The 18,878-nt window shown below is 35.3% G+C and overlaps 1 protein-coding gene across 1 annotated transcript in view; it reads left to right on the top strand.

The window, feature by feature from the left end:
• The window catches only part of LOC125663659 (uncharacterized), a 40,027-nt gene extending 27,198 nt beyond the window's left edge, over nucleotides 1–12,829 (top strand). The window contains exons 22-32 of the mRNA XM_048895964.2: nucleotides 36–70; nucleotides 243–400; nucleotides 494–692; nucleotides 1,336–1,437; nucleotides 1,592–1,825; nucleotides 2,002–2,110; nucleotides 6,470–6,590; nucleotides 6,755–6,797; nucleotides 10,198–10,222; nucleotides 10,447–10,764; nucleotides 11,962–12,829. Coding sequence (XP_048751921.2) covers nucleotides 36–70; nucleotides 243–400; nucleotides 494–692; nucleotides 1,336–1,437; nucleotides 1,592–1,825; nucleotides 2,002–2,110; nucleotides 6,470–6,590; nucleotides 6,755–6,797; nucleotides 10,198–10,222; nucleotides 10,447–10,764; nucleotides 11,962–12,017 — 1,400 coding nt within the window. The 3' untranslated portion in view covers nucleotides 12,018–12,829. The remainder of the gene's footprint in view (nucleotides 1–35; nucleotides 71–242; nucleotides 401–493; nucleotides 693–1,335; nucleotides 1,438–1,591; nucleotides 1,826–2,001; nucleotides 2,111–6,469; nucleotides 6,591–6,754; nucleotides 6,798–10,197; nucleotides 10,223–10,446; nucleotides 10,765–11,961) is intronic.
• The last annotated feature ends 6,049 nt before the right edge of the window (nucleotides 12,830–18,878 follow it).

Here is an 18,878-nt window from a genome sequence, read left to right as displayed (position 1 = left end):
ATACTTTTAAGAAATAAACTTTTTACTATTTTCAGTCAAGAAAAAAGAAGATCATTTGTGCTTAAGTAAAGTAAGTGTTTCAGCAATTTTAGATACATTGTATTGGTATTTAGACTTTACAACTATTACTTTCTTTTCATAGATACTTCATCTATTAAGTCATAATGCTTTGTATAAGCGCATATATGAATATAGCTAAACAATTAGTCTTTGAGATGTTTTAAGAAGTTACAATTTGACAGCGATTAGAAAAGGTTTACAACCGCTATGATGCAATAGCAAGAGATGAAGTCCAGTGGTTTGTTATGGCGTCTACAGTATTACTTGCTGGCAAAAGGAGATCAGCACCAGCCTCTCTCAGTTGTTGCAAATCAAAGAATAATGGAGGGACATTGTACAGGTGTGTTACGTGTTTATCAATACATGTTATATTTGAGCAATACTAGATTTACAGCGTCTAAGATTTCATGGCCTTTTTAATTTTTTGTTTTAGATACTACGAAATGAATACTCAGAAAACCCATCTCCTCCTCCATTTGCCATTTGTAAAACTTGAGGACGCCCCAGATATCAATTGCTATCTAATCTCGATGAATAGCAAATCTGTGAATAGATTGAATATTCCATTTAAGGAGTTTGCAAAGTCGTCGCTGTATGAATTTATTCCACAAGACAATGTAACACCAGTCAAGGTATTCATTGAACGCCAACAAAACACTACATTTAATTCGAATAATCTTTTCCCCTATAATGTAAAACTTATACGGTACCAATTTTGATGCATCAGGTGCGCATTTCGACAAATAATGTCTCTTCAGTGATGCTCAACCGAAATGTTTGAAATCCGAAATAACAATGAAGTTTTAGAGATATTATAGGGAAAAACAGCGTGCCAAAAAAAGTGGAGTCAAATTCGTCTAAAGATAAGAGCTATGCATGAGGGAGATAATCCTTAATTTTGAAATGAATTTCTAAATTTTATAACTGCAATTAAATATACATCCGTATTTTCAAGCTAGTAACGAAGTACTTAGCTACTGGGCTGTAGAGACCCTTGGGGACTAACAGTCCACCAGCAGAGGACTCGATCCAGGGGTCATAATGTAAAACTTATACGGTACCAATTTTGATGCACCAGATGCGCATTTCGACAAATAATGTCTCTTCAGTGATGCTCAACCGAAATGTTTGAAATCCGAAATAACTATTACTCGTTGTTGAAAATACAATGTATCAATTTAGTGTTTGAAATATTTTACAATCATATACAATGGGGCCAATTTTGATGAAGATTAATTAAGATTAATTTTTACTTCGATATCTAAATTCTTTGAGTTTGGAGCAAAACTAACCTACCGATGCTGCAGTGTGCACCCTGAGGACATTATAGCGGTTAAACATAACAGCAAGACTTGGGAGTACAGAATACCAAGAGAGGTACGTATTACTGAATCTAAAGAAAATATCTAAAATATTCCTTTTGACGAAATCTGAAATATTCGTTTTGACGAAATCTGAAATATTCATTTTGACGAAATCTGAAATATCCATCTTTTATGAAATGTTGTACTAAAATGGTATTTGTTTGCAGTTTGATAGTCTGAAGCTTTTTTCTTGCAATCTGGATGCACTACCAACACAAACATTTGTCATCCAGAGACAAGAGTACCAAAAAATCGACATTTGGGATCTTGACAGGTATCCGGATATCGAGAGACACCGTCTGCTGATCACAGGCCGATGTATACAGCTCAAGTCAGATCCCCGAATTACTATTGCCATTCCAGCTAATTCATCAGACAAACATGGGGACTTTGTCACTTTAGTAAGTGAAACAATTTTGTAGGAAGCTATAAAACAGGCAATAAATAGTTGCAGGTTGCCTGAAAATCTCATTTATAACGTAAATTACATGTTAAGGGCCACATAATTCTCCACCAGGCTAGAAGAAATAACTCTTGAATCGAATTCATATACCAACATCTTTATTCCATTCTATAGGTTGAGAGACCATTTGGACTGTTGTGTCCAATTCTTCAGCTATACTCGACTAGGGCTGTGTCGGGACCAGTCGATGTTTGTCTACCTATATTCCATGACCAAAGCAATGGTAGTAAATATTTCTACCTTTTTTGTTTTCTACTGATGATGCAAAAAGTGTAACAGTTTTATTTATGTGTATGAAAACATTAGGATCTGTGTATCTACACTCCGTACACACAGCTTGTGTACTTGTAAGTAAAACATTTACAGGTGGGTACTTGTAACGTGTAACTTTATCACTAGGCATGGTATTTATTCACACAACAATGAAACGCATTGCTCTAGGTGTTACACATACGGTCAAGTATCTTTTCCTAAAAACTCGGACTGGTAGAAACCAGCACTCACAAACCAGGGCACGAATCCCTTTATCACAAAATATACCTTAATGAATATCCGTTCTGACGTGAAGAGGAATATCGTCACCCGCATATGGTAGTTCATCAGAACATGCCCTGCCTGCGATCCCAAGAATCGCCCTGTGTCCTACAGTCTCGTTTTGTCTGAGTTATATATATATATGTCCACATACGCATAATCTTAACCCCACTGCTGCTTTCTTCATTGACTTTACAGGAAGCTTTATGAAAACATAAAGATAACAGATAGTGATCAATCCCATAACTCCTATATAGAATACAAAATTTAGAGTAGAGCAAACCCGGACCCCTGGTCATACCAGAGGTGGGATCAGGTGTATAGCAGAGATAAGCATCAACTGTCGACAGGTCATCGTTTGGTATCATTTAACAGTTCATCCAATTTTGCTATTTGCACTTGCGTTAAAATAAGTTTATTCACAAATAGTGAAAGGGGTTGCGTAGCAGGTATTTTAGCTATTTTAGCCCTCTCCCAAAATTTTGCAATTAATGCAATGCAGTGCAATTAAAGTAGTGCACTATTTTTAATAGAATTTCAATATCGCTTTTGGCGGATGCATCATTTGTTATAAATATACGGCAACCATGATGAATTTAAAAAATGAAATTGTGTAAGCCTTGGATGTTTACAATGTATGTTCGAAAAATACGATGCTATAACAGTGTTTGAAACTCGCTGTAAAATCAACTAGACATGCAGGGCTGACTGGTACATGTAGTTAAAGTTGTCATCCCTGCCAAAGCCCTACTAGCCCTGTGGAAATAACTGCCATTTTTAAAATCACTTTAATTTTATTATTATATACTAAGTAAGGACGACCGGCCTACATGTAATTCGTTCCTACCATATAGATTTTATTCAAATGATGCTATACGGTAAAATTGCAATAATGATTAGAACTAAGATAAATGGAAAAAAAAAAAACATACGGTCATCAGCTTTGATTTTCTGTGAGGGTGTTTCAAAAGTAGGCAGTGAACAATTCGTAATTTCAATCGAAAAAAAATGGGGAAATTCCCCTGTAGAATATAAAAGTATGATAGCAAGAAGAAAATAATCTTAAAAATCATGTAAAAAAAATAAATATAGGTCGTCAGTCTAGATTTTTTCAGGGGAACATGTCAAAGGTCTCCAATTTTCAAGGAAAAAGAAATAGATGAGATTTTTATGCCCCCCTTTGAAAAATAGGGGGCATATTGTTTTGCAACTGTCGGTCGGTCTATCTATCGGTCGGTCGGTCTGTAGACCATGTGTTGTCCGCTCAATATCTTGAGAACCATTCACTTGATGATAATGATATTTCATATGTGGGTTGGTTATGAGTAGAAGAGGACCCCTAGTGTTTTTCAGGTCCAAAGGTCAAGGGTCAATCTACTCTGGACATAGGAATATAATGTCCGCTCAATATCTTGAGAACCCTTTGCTTGAAAAACATCAAACTTAGCACACTGGTACATCCTAAGGAGTAGATGACCCCAATTGATTTTGAGGTCATATGGTCAAAGGTCAAGGGCATAGGAATATACTGACCATTCAATGTCTAGAGAACCCTCAGACATCAAACTTGGCACACCAGTACATCTTCAGAAGAAAATGACCCCTATTGATTTTGAGGTCACATGGTCAAGGGTCAAACTGAACATAGGAATATACTGTCCGTTCAATATCTTGAGAACCCTTTGCTTGACAGACATCAAACTTGGTACACTGGTACAACTTCAGGAGAAGATGACTCCTATTGATTTTGAGGTCACATAGTCAAAGGTCAAGAGTCAAACAGGACATTAGAATATACTGTCCGCTCAATATCTTGAGAACCCTTTGCTTGACAGACATCAAACTTCATACACTGGTACATCTTCAGGAGAAGATGATCCCTATTGATTTTGATGTCACATGGTCAAAGGTCAAGGGTCAAACTGGACATAAGAATATAATGTCCGCTCAATATCTTGAGAACCCTTTGCTTGACAGACATCAAACTTAGTACATTGGTATATCTTCAGGAGAAGATGACTCCTATTGATTTTGAAGTCACATGATCAAGGGTCAAACTGGACATTGGAATATACTGTCTGCTCAATATCTTGAGAACCCTTTGCTTGACAGACATCAAAATTGGTACACTGGTACGTATTCAGGAGAAGATGACCCCTATTGATTTTGAAGTCATATGGTCAAAGGTCAAGGGTCAACCTGGACATTGGAATATACTGTCCACTCAATATCTTGAGAACCCTTTGCTTGACAGACATCAAACTTAGTACAGTGGTGTATATTCAGGAGGAGATGACTCCTATTGATTTTGAGGTCACATGGTCAAAGGTCAAACTGAACATAGTAATATACTGTCCACTCAATATCTTGATAACCCTTTTGCTTGACAGACATCAAACTTAGTACACTGGTACATCTTCAGGAGAAGATGACCCATATTGATTTTGAGGTCAAAAGTCAATTGTTGAACTGGACATAGTAATATGCTGTCTCCTATATTTTAAGAATTATTAATTTGCCCAACTATCTATTTTGTATTGCTTGTAGGAGTTATGAGATTGATCACTGTTCGTTATCTTCACCTTGCATTTGCTTGATTGACACCAAACTTGGTACACTGGTACAGCATAAGGAGTAGATGACCCCTATTGATTTTTAGGTCACATGGTCAATTCACTCTTGACATAGGAAGATATTACCTGCTCAATATTTTGAATTGATGATACTACTATTAATTAAATGATGTGTATGTATAACCCTTTTCAATTTTGCACCATGGGGGGCATATGTGTTTTACAAATATCTCTTGTTTACTTGTGTTTCGTACTTTTCCTTTGTGCTTAATAATCATATGGATTTGGAAAACGGTTCATTTATATATTTATAACTATTGAATCATCGTTTGATACTCCAAGGGTGGTGTCAAAACGAACTGACACAAACTCAATGATACCGATGTAGAGCTCAATATTGGAGCTTGAAGCGACGGCTTTGTGATAGTGTGAACGGTTTTTTTTTCCTTCGTTAACCTTTTATGATAACAGGAGTGTAGATATTCTTTTATTCTGTTGTACATACAGTTTGCTTCTTGGTACATGTATGGCTTCGATGACGATCATAGATATCGTTTATCTGTTTACTTATTTATTTTTATGTCCGTCGGATGGGATGTTAAAGGATGCCCGTGTAAAGAATGACAACCCCCTTGGCACGCAAAACATCGGTTCTCTGATTTTCGAAAAAGAGTAGATTCACTGGAAGCCGTCTGAGAAACTACAAAACTCTTCAATACCGAACATATTACATTCACTACTGTATGTCAAACTGGACATAGGAATATACTGTCCATTCAATATATTGAGAACCCCTTGTTTGACAGACATCAAACTTGGTAGAATGGTACATTATAAGCAGTAGATTACCCTTATAAAAGTTGGGTTCACATAGTCAAAGGTCAAGGGTTGAACTGGCCATAGTAATATATTATCTTCTCTATTTTAAAAATCATTTGCTTGATTGACACCAAACTTGGTACACTGGTACAGCATAAGGCGTAGATGACCCCTATTGATTTTAGGTCACATGGTCAATCCACTCTGGATATAGGAAGATATTGTCTGCTCAACCTCTTGCATTGGTTTGGCACTAATATTAATGAAATGATGCATGTGTGTAACCCTTTTCAATTTTGCACCATGGAGGGCATATATGTTTTACGAACATTTCTTGTTCTTTAAGTATTTTGACCTCAATATCTCGAATCCTCTGATACCTCGAAGTCTTTTCTTGACCGCATTGGGTTCGAGATATCGAGGTTTAACTGTAGTTAACCGCCGTAAGGTGGCTGAAATATTATAAAAACGGCGTTCAACCCGAAATAATCAATCATTCAAAATCATAACGTGGGTTATTCTGTTGTATGTCTACCAAGTTGTGATTATGGTAACGTCTTTTTACCAAATTCCAAGCATGTTAATTCTGATTTTCTGTATATTTTCATTGAAGTGAATTCCATTCATAGGTGAATATTTAATGATTTCTGTTTAAGGACCTAACTGTGAATTATGGGTTATGATTCGCGAAAGTAATGGTTTTTGGGGGAAAGCCAAATGTCGCCTAGAGCCATCTTACAACCAAATGAAAGTGCGCCTTTCAGAAATTAAAATGAAGTAGGTATACGTGTAGCATTCAAGATTTCAGTAGAATTGTAGAAAAGATTTGATAATTATATTTTATTGTCTATTGACTACGTACATGTAGTTAACGTTATCGTCTGCGCAAGCTTGCTAATCGGTGAGTCATTCATGCTGACGTATAATTTCTTTATAATAAGGACTCCTACAGCAATCTGTATCAAAGAAGTCTCCTTACCATGGGTTTGTTGAATATTACTTCATACACTTTAGAATTCTTATAAATGCACACTTTTTTGTCCTCTAAAATTAATGATATTTAATGGGTCACTGTATATTATAGTGGGTTTTTTTTCCACGCACATACTGATTGTATTGTTTTGTGTAAGCCTACTCGGATCATACTCCATTTTTGCACATAAATTGCAGTCATTAGAATCTGTCCTACGCAAAGACAGGGAGTTACAAACCTTTTAAAACTATTATGGGGGTTTACATGAGTACATTCTGTATCATAGCAACGTGACAAATACATGTATACACTTCGGTATGACGTCATTGCAGTGCTGTTATCAATAAATTACGAATGTACCTTAATAGAAAATGAAAACGAACACTACCCCGGATTTTAAACATTGATCTAGCTGGCGATAATAACGTAAAACACCCAAAGTTCATCAAAAGTGCAGCTAGAAACCTACCACTTTTGAAATCAGTAAGAAATGTCTATTAAACATCTATACGTGTAAACACGAAACTATCTTAATGTTTTACATTTTACACTGATTTTCTAGAGCTTTCTTTTCTGAACAGACGATTCTAGCAGGAACCTTTCATTTTATTCAGGCATGAAATATCACAGAATGTCATGATTATAGATTTGAAATAACAAATGGAAACCTGACGCAATCTATAGCACTAGCTATACAATTCAAACAGTTAAACAATAAGTAACTGTATGGATAACATGGCATATGATAATAACCTAAGGATAACCCATAAATGCTTAAGTTAACTTATTTTCAATAGGGTCCTTCTATGCATTTAATAGATATGATTAACACACACAAAAAAAATTACAAGACTAGCAATTGGAATTTGGCAGGTTTTTAAATCTATAAAAGTAGGCAGCTTAGTATGATGCTTTTGCCGCTTTATTTCAGTGTATGATGGAGAAAACTGCTAAATGGAATCTTTTCCGTCAATGAATGAAATTGACATACATGTACCTTCACATCTTCACAAGTCAAGGGTTATTGATTCGTTACCTCGCACTAACCCTTGACATCAGTCGCTATTTAAAAGTTGGGCTCGAGAAGAAGCATATGATTGGTTTGCAGCCTGAAGCTGCAAACCAATCAGACAACGGCTTTTATATCGGTCGAAAACAAAACTAAACAGTAAACACGCATGGCGAAGGCATTATGGTGTAAAATTTGTGGCCAATTAGTACAAGACAGATACCGTCGATTGATTTTCGGGAGTTCGTTTTGCTTGAAGAAACAATTAGACGAGGATTTGGGGTATGATCCGAATGAAAATGATGGATTGTCGAAGTACGTTTGTCGACTATGTTTTAACAAATTAAACAAATTGTCCAAAATAATGCGAACAACTTCGTAAGATAGCGATTTACCACTGCCGGTTTTAGTCCCAATAAAAACATCTTTTCCTTCTCTGATACATGATATCGAAAGTTTTGGTTTTCAGTCAAATGATCGATTTGATGTTTTTCACATATCTTTTCGTCAACGGACGCCAATTTTTACTTTCTGTTTATTCCCTTACCAAACTTTCATCTGAAACAAGAAATTCCATTGGCTGATTAATTTTAGCGTATTGCGTCATCCTTCTTCTCGAGCCCAACTTTTAAATAGCGACTGATGTCAAGGGTTAGTGCGAGGTAACGAATCAATAACCCTTGACTTGTGAAGATGGTACCTTCATAATATCAATAAATTCGCAAGCGTTTCACATATATATTCCATTGCATTTATTTCAAATACAGCTAACAAATCATATCAGTTTACTTTCATATTGATCAGACACAAGTTTAACATGTCGTATACCTTTCGCTCATAGTATGGTTTATTTCATATGAGTGAAAAATTCGAGAGCGAGACGTTAAACAATATACACGTTTCATGTATGAATAAAACTTACATGAAAATAAAATCGGAAGTAAATGTATATACTTTGTGATATATTTATTTTAATTATGACGTCACATTGTTTCGTGGATTTTATCCTAGTAAAGATTCCCATGACCTCCCTTAACGTACCCGCGTAGAGGTACTGATTTTGTTAGTTGATTTACGCAATATTTCACACATATAGACACATCACCAACTATTGTTGAAGTGCCACAAATCTGCTACCTCCATTTTAGGTCGTATTCGAAAGACTCGCGATTTCACTCATATGGAGACGTAACCACTGCCGGTGAAGGGTTGCAAAATTTCGGCCTATGCTCGGCGCTTATGGCCTTTGAGCATGGAGGGATCTTTATCGTGCCACACCTGCTGTGACACGGGAACTCGGTTTTTGCGGTCTCATCCGAAGAACCGCCCCATTTAGTCGCCTTCTACGACAAGCAATGGGTACTGAGGACCTATTCTAACCCGGATCTCCACGGGACTCGTGACTTTACTTTTAATACTGAATGTTGTTGAAGAAACGATCACTAGGATTGAGAACATTAGATTTATGGATATATACATATTAATCAATCAAAAATTGTGAAGACGATGATACAACTCCTTTGTACATTACGGGATTTTTCAATCCACCCGTGTTGTTTGTGAGTTTAGTATTAACCTTACGATACCCGGTTTGAAATGGACGAACTCCAAGTTGGCGTAAACGATGTTGTGTCGACCCTAGTTCAGCCCGCTAATATGTTGCACTCATAAATTCACGTAACACCTCCAAATGAAAGTGCATCTATTTTATTAACTGTTTCCTTTTTTGTTCCCAATGCCTTTTGTTTAATCTTTTCTGCTAATCTTGTCACTTGTAAACGACACTCGCATAATTCACTGTACAGTTTGTTCATGTCTCTATCAACACTTTCATGTTCATTGGCTTGTGTGTCGTTTTCTAGATCTAGCAGTTCTATATATTCTGCATGACTCTTCTCTAGATCATTGTAGGATGTCTCTAGATCACAAAGAATATTTTGGAGTACATTGTGATCCTCCCCTAAATCTGTTGTAAATTCTATGAAACTTGCTCATTTGGCCTGAACGTCGATGCTCCTTTGTCTGCAGCTTAGGATCCCTTTACTCTTTAGTGAAGAACAGAAATAAAGAATAACCCTTCATAGATTTACATAGTAATAATACTACATCTTGAATTAATTTATGTCAGCAGAAAAAGATAAACCACGATTCCCTACAGTGTGGCTGCAGATATTTGTAATAGTTGAGATTTGAGTGGAAAATATAGATTTTTCTTTATACTTTATAGGCAAAATCGATGAACCAGAAAAAGAGTTTAATCATATATCACGGAAATTATACTAATATACATGCAATGTTTATATGCATGACATAAGATACCGCTTATAGGAAACACAAACTATATATCTTTTAATATTGCAAGCGAATATCATTTATGGAACAATATTTCTCCTTTTTTTCAGAAACCAGACCCAAAATCAGGACAAGGTTTGGCTTTTAAACAAAGCATACACAATTTGAATCCATTTCTTTTATTACAATAAGCGAGGGTTAACCTTGTCAATTTCACTCTCTTAACTTACATTAATTGTTATGAACAAATCTGTTTATTGATAAGCTAATCCTTTCACAATGATACCTACTATTACTTAAAGTTTACAAGGGATTATCTACAAACAGCATTTTCTACAATTCCTTGTTTTCTTTTTCAGAGATAAAATTTGCCAAGGAAATAAGCGACATTAGTAAAAAGCGGGGTGTACAATTGAATTGGAGAACCCTTGCCCAGAAATGCTCCGTTCCTATCACCTCCAGATTTGAATACCAAAAAAGTGGTTCTATATCCATCCACAACAGAGTTTATGCTTTCACTATGGACAAGTGCGTGTTGAAGAGGATAACGTCTCCTCCAATGGGCGATGAAGAAAAATGTTTGATCATCCTTTCTCTCTGGCTAAAGAATTTGCCCACAACTCACCATGTGACGTCGTTGATTCCTCTGTTAAAAAATAATGTCAACTATCTGACAGGTAATATTGTTTTCATTAACGAGAGGCCCATGGGTATTATCTCTCTTTTGAACATTTAAATTGTCTTCTTGATTTATATGCAGTATTCAGTATAAATGTATATATATTGTATATTTGTAGTTCATTTCCGAAATGCTTCAAACCATTTTCTAGCCCCACCCAGGCCCCATGTGTTTGAACTTAATTACGCTTGTATATAAATTTGACAAATTCTAAATTTGTAAGAATTTCCCCTTATATTGACACCTACACACACTTGTATAGTGGTCACACTTTGGCCCCATGGTCATAATTTGAACACACATAATTTTTTTAAAATCAGGATGCTGCATTTTTTACTATTGATATTGTTTTTAGTTCTATTCTTATGCAAACCTTCAAATCTCTATTTGGAACGCCGTCCTGGCTCCGAGGAAAGAGTTATGATGTCAATGAACTTAACTCTATACTACATAGGGATGTTTGTATATTAATTAAACCATTTTTGCCCTTGTGGTTTTTCAATGAAAGATTTTTATTGAAAGTTTCTATAATTTGATGTGAAACTTTAAAAATTTATTGTGATCCAAACCTGGCCTCAGAGCTAATGGTTTCAACAAAAGTGCATTATCATTCTGTAATGAAGCTTCCTTGCTAGTATAACCTATTGCAGTCATTTTTCTCTTCTTTTTTTTTTTTTTACACAACTCACTTCAATATGTTTTTTTTAATTCATTCATCTTTGGAAAAGAAGAGACCCCAATTTAAACAAACTTGAATCTTTTTAACCATTGATACTTTTGTGAAGTTTAATTGAAATTGCCCCAATAGTTTCCTAAGAAAAAGAAGGAAATGTAAATTGTTTATGCTAAACAGACACTGGACAACAGTTGATCAGAAAAACGCATTTGAGTTTGTGGGTCAGATGAAATAACAAGAGGCCCATAAGGCTCACCTGACTCAACCTTGCCATATTCTGCAGAACAAGAATTTAGAAAAATATTTACTTCTTCATACCCACGAACATTTTCAACCCATATTATGACCCTCTAAGCGAAATGGGATCATGACTTAACCCAACTTGAATCCACATAGCATAGTGATGTCCTATATTCATGTAAATGTTACCCCAGATTTTAGCCTCAACCCCATGCTCCTTACGACACTATTCTAATCTGCTTTCTGTTGATATGATCAGAATATATACGTATTTTTCAGCATGGACCCAAAATAACAAATTTGAGACGTGGACCCAGACTCTGGATCCGATCTAATCACCATCTTGAACATGTGAAAAAGAAATCGAACATGTGAAAAAGAAATCGAATATGCCATGTTAAGTTGAATTCGGAGAGATGACATTAAATTGTGTGGAATTAAGATAATGAATATGGTAGCCGTATGTACAATGTAGCATTACTTGTGTTTAATTTAGTTGTTTTTTTCTGGTGGACTTTCTCTTGAAACAATTAAGAGATCTAACAGGGAATATTATTCCTTGCCTCTCCTCCAGTATGATAAAATTATTCAACTTGCTCTCAAAACGAAGAATTTATACATTTCTCTAGATGTAGTTTGAACTAAAACTATGTTTGTGTAATTTTTCTTCATCAGTTCAATCATCAGCCTGCTTTACAATGACATTTTATTGTGAAGGGATGGGATCATTTTAATTCAAAAGCATTCAATTTGTTAAATTGTGCATGTAACGACGAGGCAACTTCAGTAAGGAATTTTCATCCGCAGGAATTTTTACCGGAACAATCGAGTATCTGAATCCATAAGTTTGGTCTCCGTTCGGTGTCGCTTTAATCGGAAAAGATCAGAAAAATTTATAGATTCTGAGCTTCGAACAAAGTTAGAAACATTTCTCGAAGCATGCATAGAAATGCAAACTGTACACACTTTAAAGTGAATCTTTTGTTGAAGTTTACAACTGAAGATTAATGCTGCTGCATGTGCAGCGCGGTACAGAGACATGGTGAATAAAAGCGATTGATTAAACAATCACAACTGGGAAGCAGAAACGCAGCCTCGAATGGACAACGATAACCTTCATTTTATTTATTAAATTAAATACAACTATTGAATAGTGTCTATTGTCTTTCTACATTACAAAGAGTTTGAAACATAATAATTACAATAAAAAGCATGTAGTTGGGGTAGCTTGGAAGATTATAATGTTTTGGGGGAGTGGGATGCGAGTTTCCTTAACTACATGCACCATTCATATAACATAAACCATGGGAAATATTGCAAAACAGTCTATACAATATTTCTCCTGTAAAGATCGAAGTAATAGGGCAATGAATGATATTTTCGTCTCACTTGAATTGAATTGCATTATACACACATACTGATTGGTTGATAGATGTACAATACAAGTATTTCATGATGTCACTGAGAGGTATTTGAAACTATAAGAAACAATATTGTCAGATGATGACCTTGATCAAGAAAAAGGGGTAATCATAACAATCTCGTTAAAAGCTTAAATCCTTTGTTTCAATCTTTACTTTTCCCACATAGAAATGTTTCACTTTGAAACTCATTACATAATGTCCCAAATCGTAAAAAATAGAATATTAAGAATCAATAAAATGATATTTGGTTGGTCATCAAATAACAAGCACATATCAAAATATGTACATCACAATCAATTTCAGGGTCCAAAGAACGCTTTATTATACTAATATGCATGTACATGTATATGCAAAATTACTTTGAAAATAAAATGTTTTTCCAAATACAGTACAGAAATGTTTACTGGTAGTGTCAAGCACACATACCTGATAACAAACTCCTTACTTTAGGTGAAACGAAGAAATAGAGAAACGGGTTCAAAGAGTAATGTATCATCCAGAGAAAATATACAGCATAAATAGCATAATATAAAGCTTGATCCGCCTCTGTAGAGTTTTCTATCAAATATTTCCTTAAAACCACTATATAATATACCAAATCTGCCGTAGAGCTTACAGCGTACACTACCAGAATCAGTAAAAACACCTTGGACATTTTAGAGCTCAGGTGCACTCTTCCTATTACACTAGAACGCAGAATAGATCGAATCTTTATGCAGTGAAATACAGTAATAAGGATGAGCGGGAAACCCAGTAAATAAATTCCCACTATGAAGATTGTGTAGAGTACAGTGCTTTGATCGACATAACCTCTATCAGAAATATAAAAGAATGATGTAAGTCCTGAGGCAAAACATATGCTAAATATCCATAGTATAGTGGATATGAAAACAATGCGTTTGGGTGTTAAATTTGAAAGACTCCACACTGGTCTTGCAATCAGGAGGCACCGAATGGCGCCAAGAAACACCATGTGGGCTGCGCTACTGTGTTCCCCTGCCAGACCGATTCCTCTAATTACCAATCGTAGAACATAAGAATCCGGGAAGTCACCTAGTCGATAGATGAAACAATACCCAAACACGAGAGCTGTAGTATCGGCCGGGACGATGCATGCAATTATTGTATACGTAACGGTGTGGAGTCTCTTGTTCACACTAATCGTAACGAATGTCACTATGTTCCCTAATACGCCAATCACTGTTAAAATCGTGGAAGCAATTTCCATTTTTTGTTTGTAGGCTGCATCTTCAAACAGTGATGTCATATTTTCAGTTACATTTCCGGAAGGAGAAATAAACATGTGCTTTCCAAATTTCACCGATTTCAGATCCATTTTTAAGAAAAATAAAAGGCTTTTCTTTCTTCCTTTCTCTTCTTTACAAATATAAAAGAAACTTGGACTAGAATCACAAAGTTTGCAACTGAGTCTATGTTGGTTCTTCGCAAATCATGACAGAGCGAAGTATTGCCGGGCACGTGCATATAAGTACGCAATCACAAAGCCTATATACATGTACATACCCGTATAAAGCGAACCAAAATAAACCACATTAATGACAGGAAATACACTTCGGAGTTCACGTAATGCAAAAACATTTTTATTACCATATTCTGTGTTTTACGATTTCGTTTTAGAGTGATGATTGTGCAACAACCGAAACATGTAATTGTCTCTTGATTTTACTTTTAAGAAAAGCTGGCGGAGCGCTTAATTACGTGTACATATTTAATTGGTGACCTATGGGTTAATTTTCCAATCAAATTAGTTGTTGTAAACAATGTTAATTGCATACATGCCCTTCGAATTGGCGTACGAGATTTTTCGGTCCAGTTAATTTGGGGAAATGCACTGATTTTTAAGGTATGGTGATGTTTAACAACCAAAAAACCCCGCATATTCTATTAAGTCTACTTTCCTATCGTCTTTAAAAAAAACTCATTAAGTCTTGCCATTTACTGGTTATTTTCTTTATTCCAAGTCGTAAAAAAACCCATGAATTTTCATACGCAAGAATTGTACTTTAAAGAATTGATTCACGATTGTCCCCAAAATTTTGCTTTTTACTTTTAATGATCAAAACCTACTGTCTAATATGGTTTAAAAGGTTTCACAAAAAAATAAGGCAATAAGACCGCGAAACAGTAATTGGCAAGATCAGAGATATACGGCGTTCCTGACTATCATCTACTACAGTCATAATACTTGACGTCACAGATGACGAGACCAAGATAATGGGTATCAGGCACAAACACGTGCTACATTCTGTTTATTGATCATCATGACGTACTTGTACTGCAAGACATATATTTGAATATTGTAACCCTTGTAAAGAATGATTGTATGTCAACTTCGCAAAACTAAAACAAAATCTTTAGGATCGCGGAAAATTGGGGGGGGGGGGGGGGGGGGATGTACAGCATGCATTCACGATTGTCAAAGCATTTGAAAAGGGCAGGTACGTTCAGCGCGGTCGACCGTAAAAACAGCGATTTGAAATTGTAGTTTTGAAAGTGAATCTAAATCCACTTTGCAAGCACATGTATCAAAACATATCATAATAGATTTTGATACTTTGAACGACCGCCCTCATTTTACTCTCAATTTATGTCACTGGAATAGTAAGATAACATTTCATTTTGCTAATTGAATTCTAATCTATTTTCAGGCTTCATGGCTAAATATTTTTTAACAATAACTTCGTCAGTTAAAGTAGTGCATCGATCTTAAGGAGGAGTGAGATACTGAGATTGTTATACAAATAAAAATGTAGCAAACTATACCCTAGGTTTGGAAAATTTGCAATTAATCTTACCCCAGGAATGCCTATAAATTCAAACAGTAAACACGGAGCGAGATTCAAACCTGCCACCCAGAGATCGAAAGATGACGTTGTAACAGAGAGGCTGTGGTGAATTAGTACGCCACTTAATGGAAGTCTCCTATACCATCTATTGGTTACACATAGAAAAAAACAAGTAAAGAAAGATAGGTGATGGTCCGATTTCCTATCAAAATTTATATTGATAAGTTGTATGGTGTAAAAAAAAAAAACACAACAAAAAAAACACATAAATTAATTGATAAATGAACTTCCTGTTCATTGCAAATTATCACGAAAAGTTGACGCACAAAAATATTTAATAACGATCTATTCAATATCTCTTGGTAGTTTTATTTTTATTTTTATGAAGTGTTTAACGTGGAGTTAACCAGGCTTGCACGACCATGACTTTATGAGAAAACCATGGAAGATGCGTGAGACTCTTATCTGAGAGACAGATGAGAGACAGAGGTCTGAGAGACAGATGGCCTCGATCACTGATGCGTTAATTGGAAATATAGAGAGAGATTTATACCCAATTATGGAGCATGCGCTTACTGATAATAGAGGGAATAGGATTCTGAATGCTACATATGTATGTTTAACATATGATATGCATTGTTTTAAAACAGAAAAAAAATTTAATGGGTGCCTTTAATAATAGGGAGTTATCAATGTAGTATTTGTATTATTGATGAAACTTTGTCCTGGAAAAGTCATATAGAATCACGTATGAACAAGATTTCCAAGAGAATTGGCATTTTAAGAAGAATAAGATATTTTATGTCAAACGATGAGCTGCTGAAGATTTTTAATACTATGATTTTTCCACATTTTACATATTGTTGTACTATATGGAGCAATTCAAGAAATGCTGAAAATGTGAATAAGCTTTTTATATTGCATAAACGAGCTGCAAGGGTAATTCTTAACATCAGAAATTTTGAAACACCATCTAATGTCATGTTTACAGAACTTAACTGGTTGCCTCTATCATATTACTTTGTCTATAGAAAAGTCATTTTAGTGTATAAAGTTTTACATGGTTTAAGCCAGATTATTTAAATGTTTTTAAATATGTATCAGAAGTCAGTCGGGGGCAAACTAGAAATTCTAATTCAAATATATTGTATATTCCCAGGGCAAAAACAGAATATTTTAGAAGATCTTTCAGCATTTCAGGGAGCACAATGTGGAATGCCTTGAGTGAAAATATAAGAAACTCACGATCAACAAATGTTGTGTGTTTTAAGAGAAATTGTCTTAGAGATTATCACCATACTTTTTAAGCTCCATTTTGTTCCTATTTATCTTACATGTACATTCACAATTATTTCTTAAGTTTATATGTATTCTGCTTCTTTTAATCTGTGTTTATTTTACTAATATCTGTCTGTAAGTATGTTATATGCAGGACCATATTGAAAACTAGCGTTATCGCTAAATATGTAATCCTGGATAAATAAAGGCTTTATTATTATTATATATTATTATTATTTGTTTGCGTTTAGTGTTCTTGAAATAGAAGGTTGGTTGGTGGGTTTTTTTAATTTTGAAAATCTATTATCATTATTATTGTTTTAATTTCATATACATTTATATAAAAATTATTTATTTTAATTAGTTGAGGTGGTATCAAGCTAGAACTGCCATGCATAAATAATGTTTATAGGGTATGTAAGTCTCGTAATGTGATTGCCGAGATTTAGCGAGATTATTAACTTCCGTGTACATCAACTTCTCAGATTGCACTGTGTAGAAAGTGGTATACATAGATATAGCGTTATCAATCGATTGTGTGGAGGTTTTAACGAGATAAACATGGAAATTGAAGCATTAGTGGAGTCGTCGAGGATTCTTCGCTTTGAGTTTGACGAATTACGTGTAAAAAAAACAACAAAAAACGCCAGTGTACGAGCGTCGATGAGAGTACGTCTTGCAGATAAAGTGCAGGTTGGTATAAGCGTAATCTATGAGCTAGAGAGATGTACGATACGTTTTTATATTCTCAAATCATTCCCAAAATATATTTTTACTTGAAAATAAAAACGGATTATGCATAAAACTTGCTTTGTGTTTATACGAACGTATTGGGGGGGGGGGGGGGGGGGGGGGGGGGGGGGGGGGGCAAAGATACTAAATGTACGTACCTGCAGTGTACATTTGTATATTCGATAAACAAAGCGCAATAAATGTGCCTATCTCTATCAGTTACATCACAGAAGGGTTAAGATTGTTTACTATTTAATTAATTATGGATATGCCTTGAATCTGAGGATAAAGGTGTTGTGCAGTCATCATCAATGTGGGTGTCTGATGCCAGTATACCCATAATGGGGCGGTATAAGTGTCGATCTTCATATGACAGCAAGTTTTCAAAGGCAGGTACACAATTCAAAGATAAAAATAAAGTCAATACATGTTTGGATCTATATCTATTATGATTATAATATACCCAAAGTAGGTAATAAATGGGTTCGAACTGTGAAGATAAAAATTTTACATGTAGATATATTGGAAATTTTCAGATATAAGAAGGCAAATAAAACCTCGTTCGTGCATATATACCCCTCTTTGGGAGGGGGCATAGGCGGCTGTACCTGTTTTGCCTGTGGCGGGTTCTTTGCTTCCATCAGTGTAGAGGTTTTTGGAACCCTTGATTGGATATGTCGTCTATGTTTGCAGTGTAATTGCCTTTTAATATGTATTGAGTTGCTGTGTAGTTTTAGTAATAGCACTACCATTGTTGGTACAGACTGAGAGGGTGGATGAGAGGAGGTCCATGAAGCCATTGGCAGTAACTGTTTGACAGATGGTTGAGGTAGCCTATGACTGTTTTTTGTATCTCCATATTTGGTAGACAAAGGGGTCATTTCTCCTTCCTTTCTCCCATCTTCTGTTGACTTTGTTGGCAGTATATGTGTACGTGTGTGATGCTTGCAGTGGT

Source organism: Ostrea edulis, chromosome 1, assembly GCF_947568905.1.
Source record: "Ostrea edulis chromosome 1, xbOstEdul1.1, whole genome shotgun sequence".
In the NCBI taxonomy this organism is placed as follows: domain Eukaryota; kingdom Metazoa; phylum Mollusca; class Bivalvia; order Ostreida; family Ostreidae; genus Ostrea; species Ostrea edulis.
The sequence above is the reverse complement of the archived record's forward strand: the minus strand, read 5'-3'. Positions and strand labels throughout refer to the sequence as shown.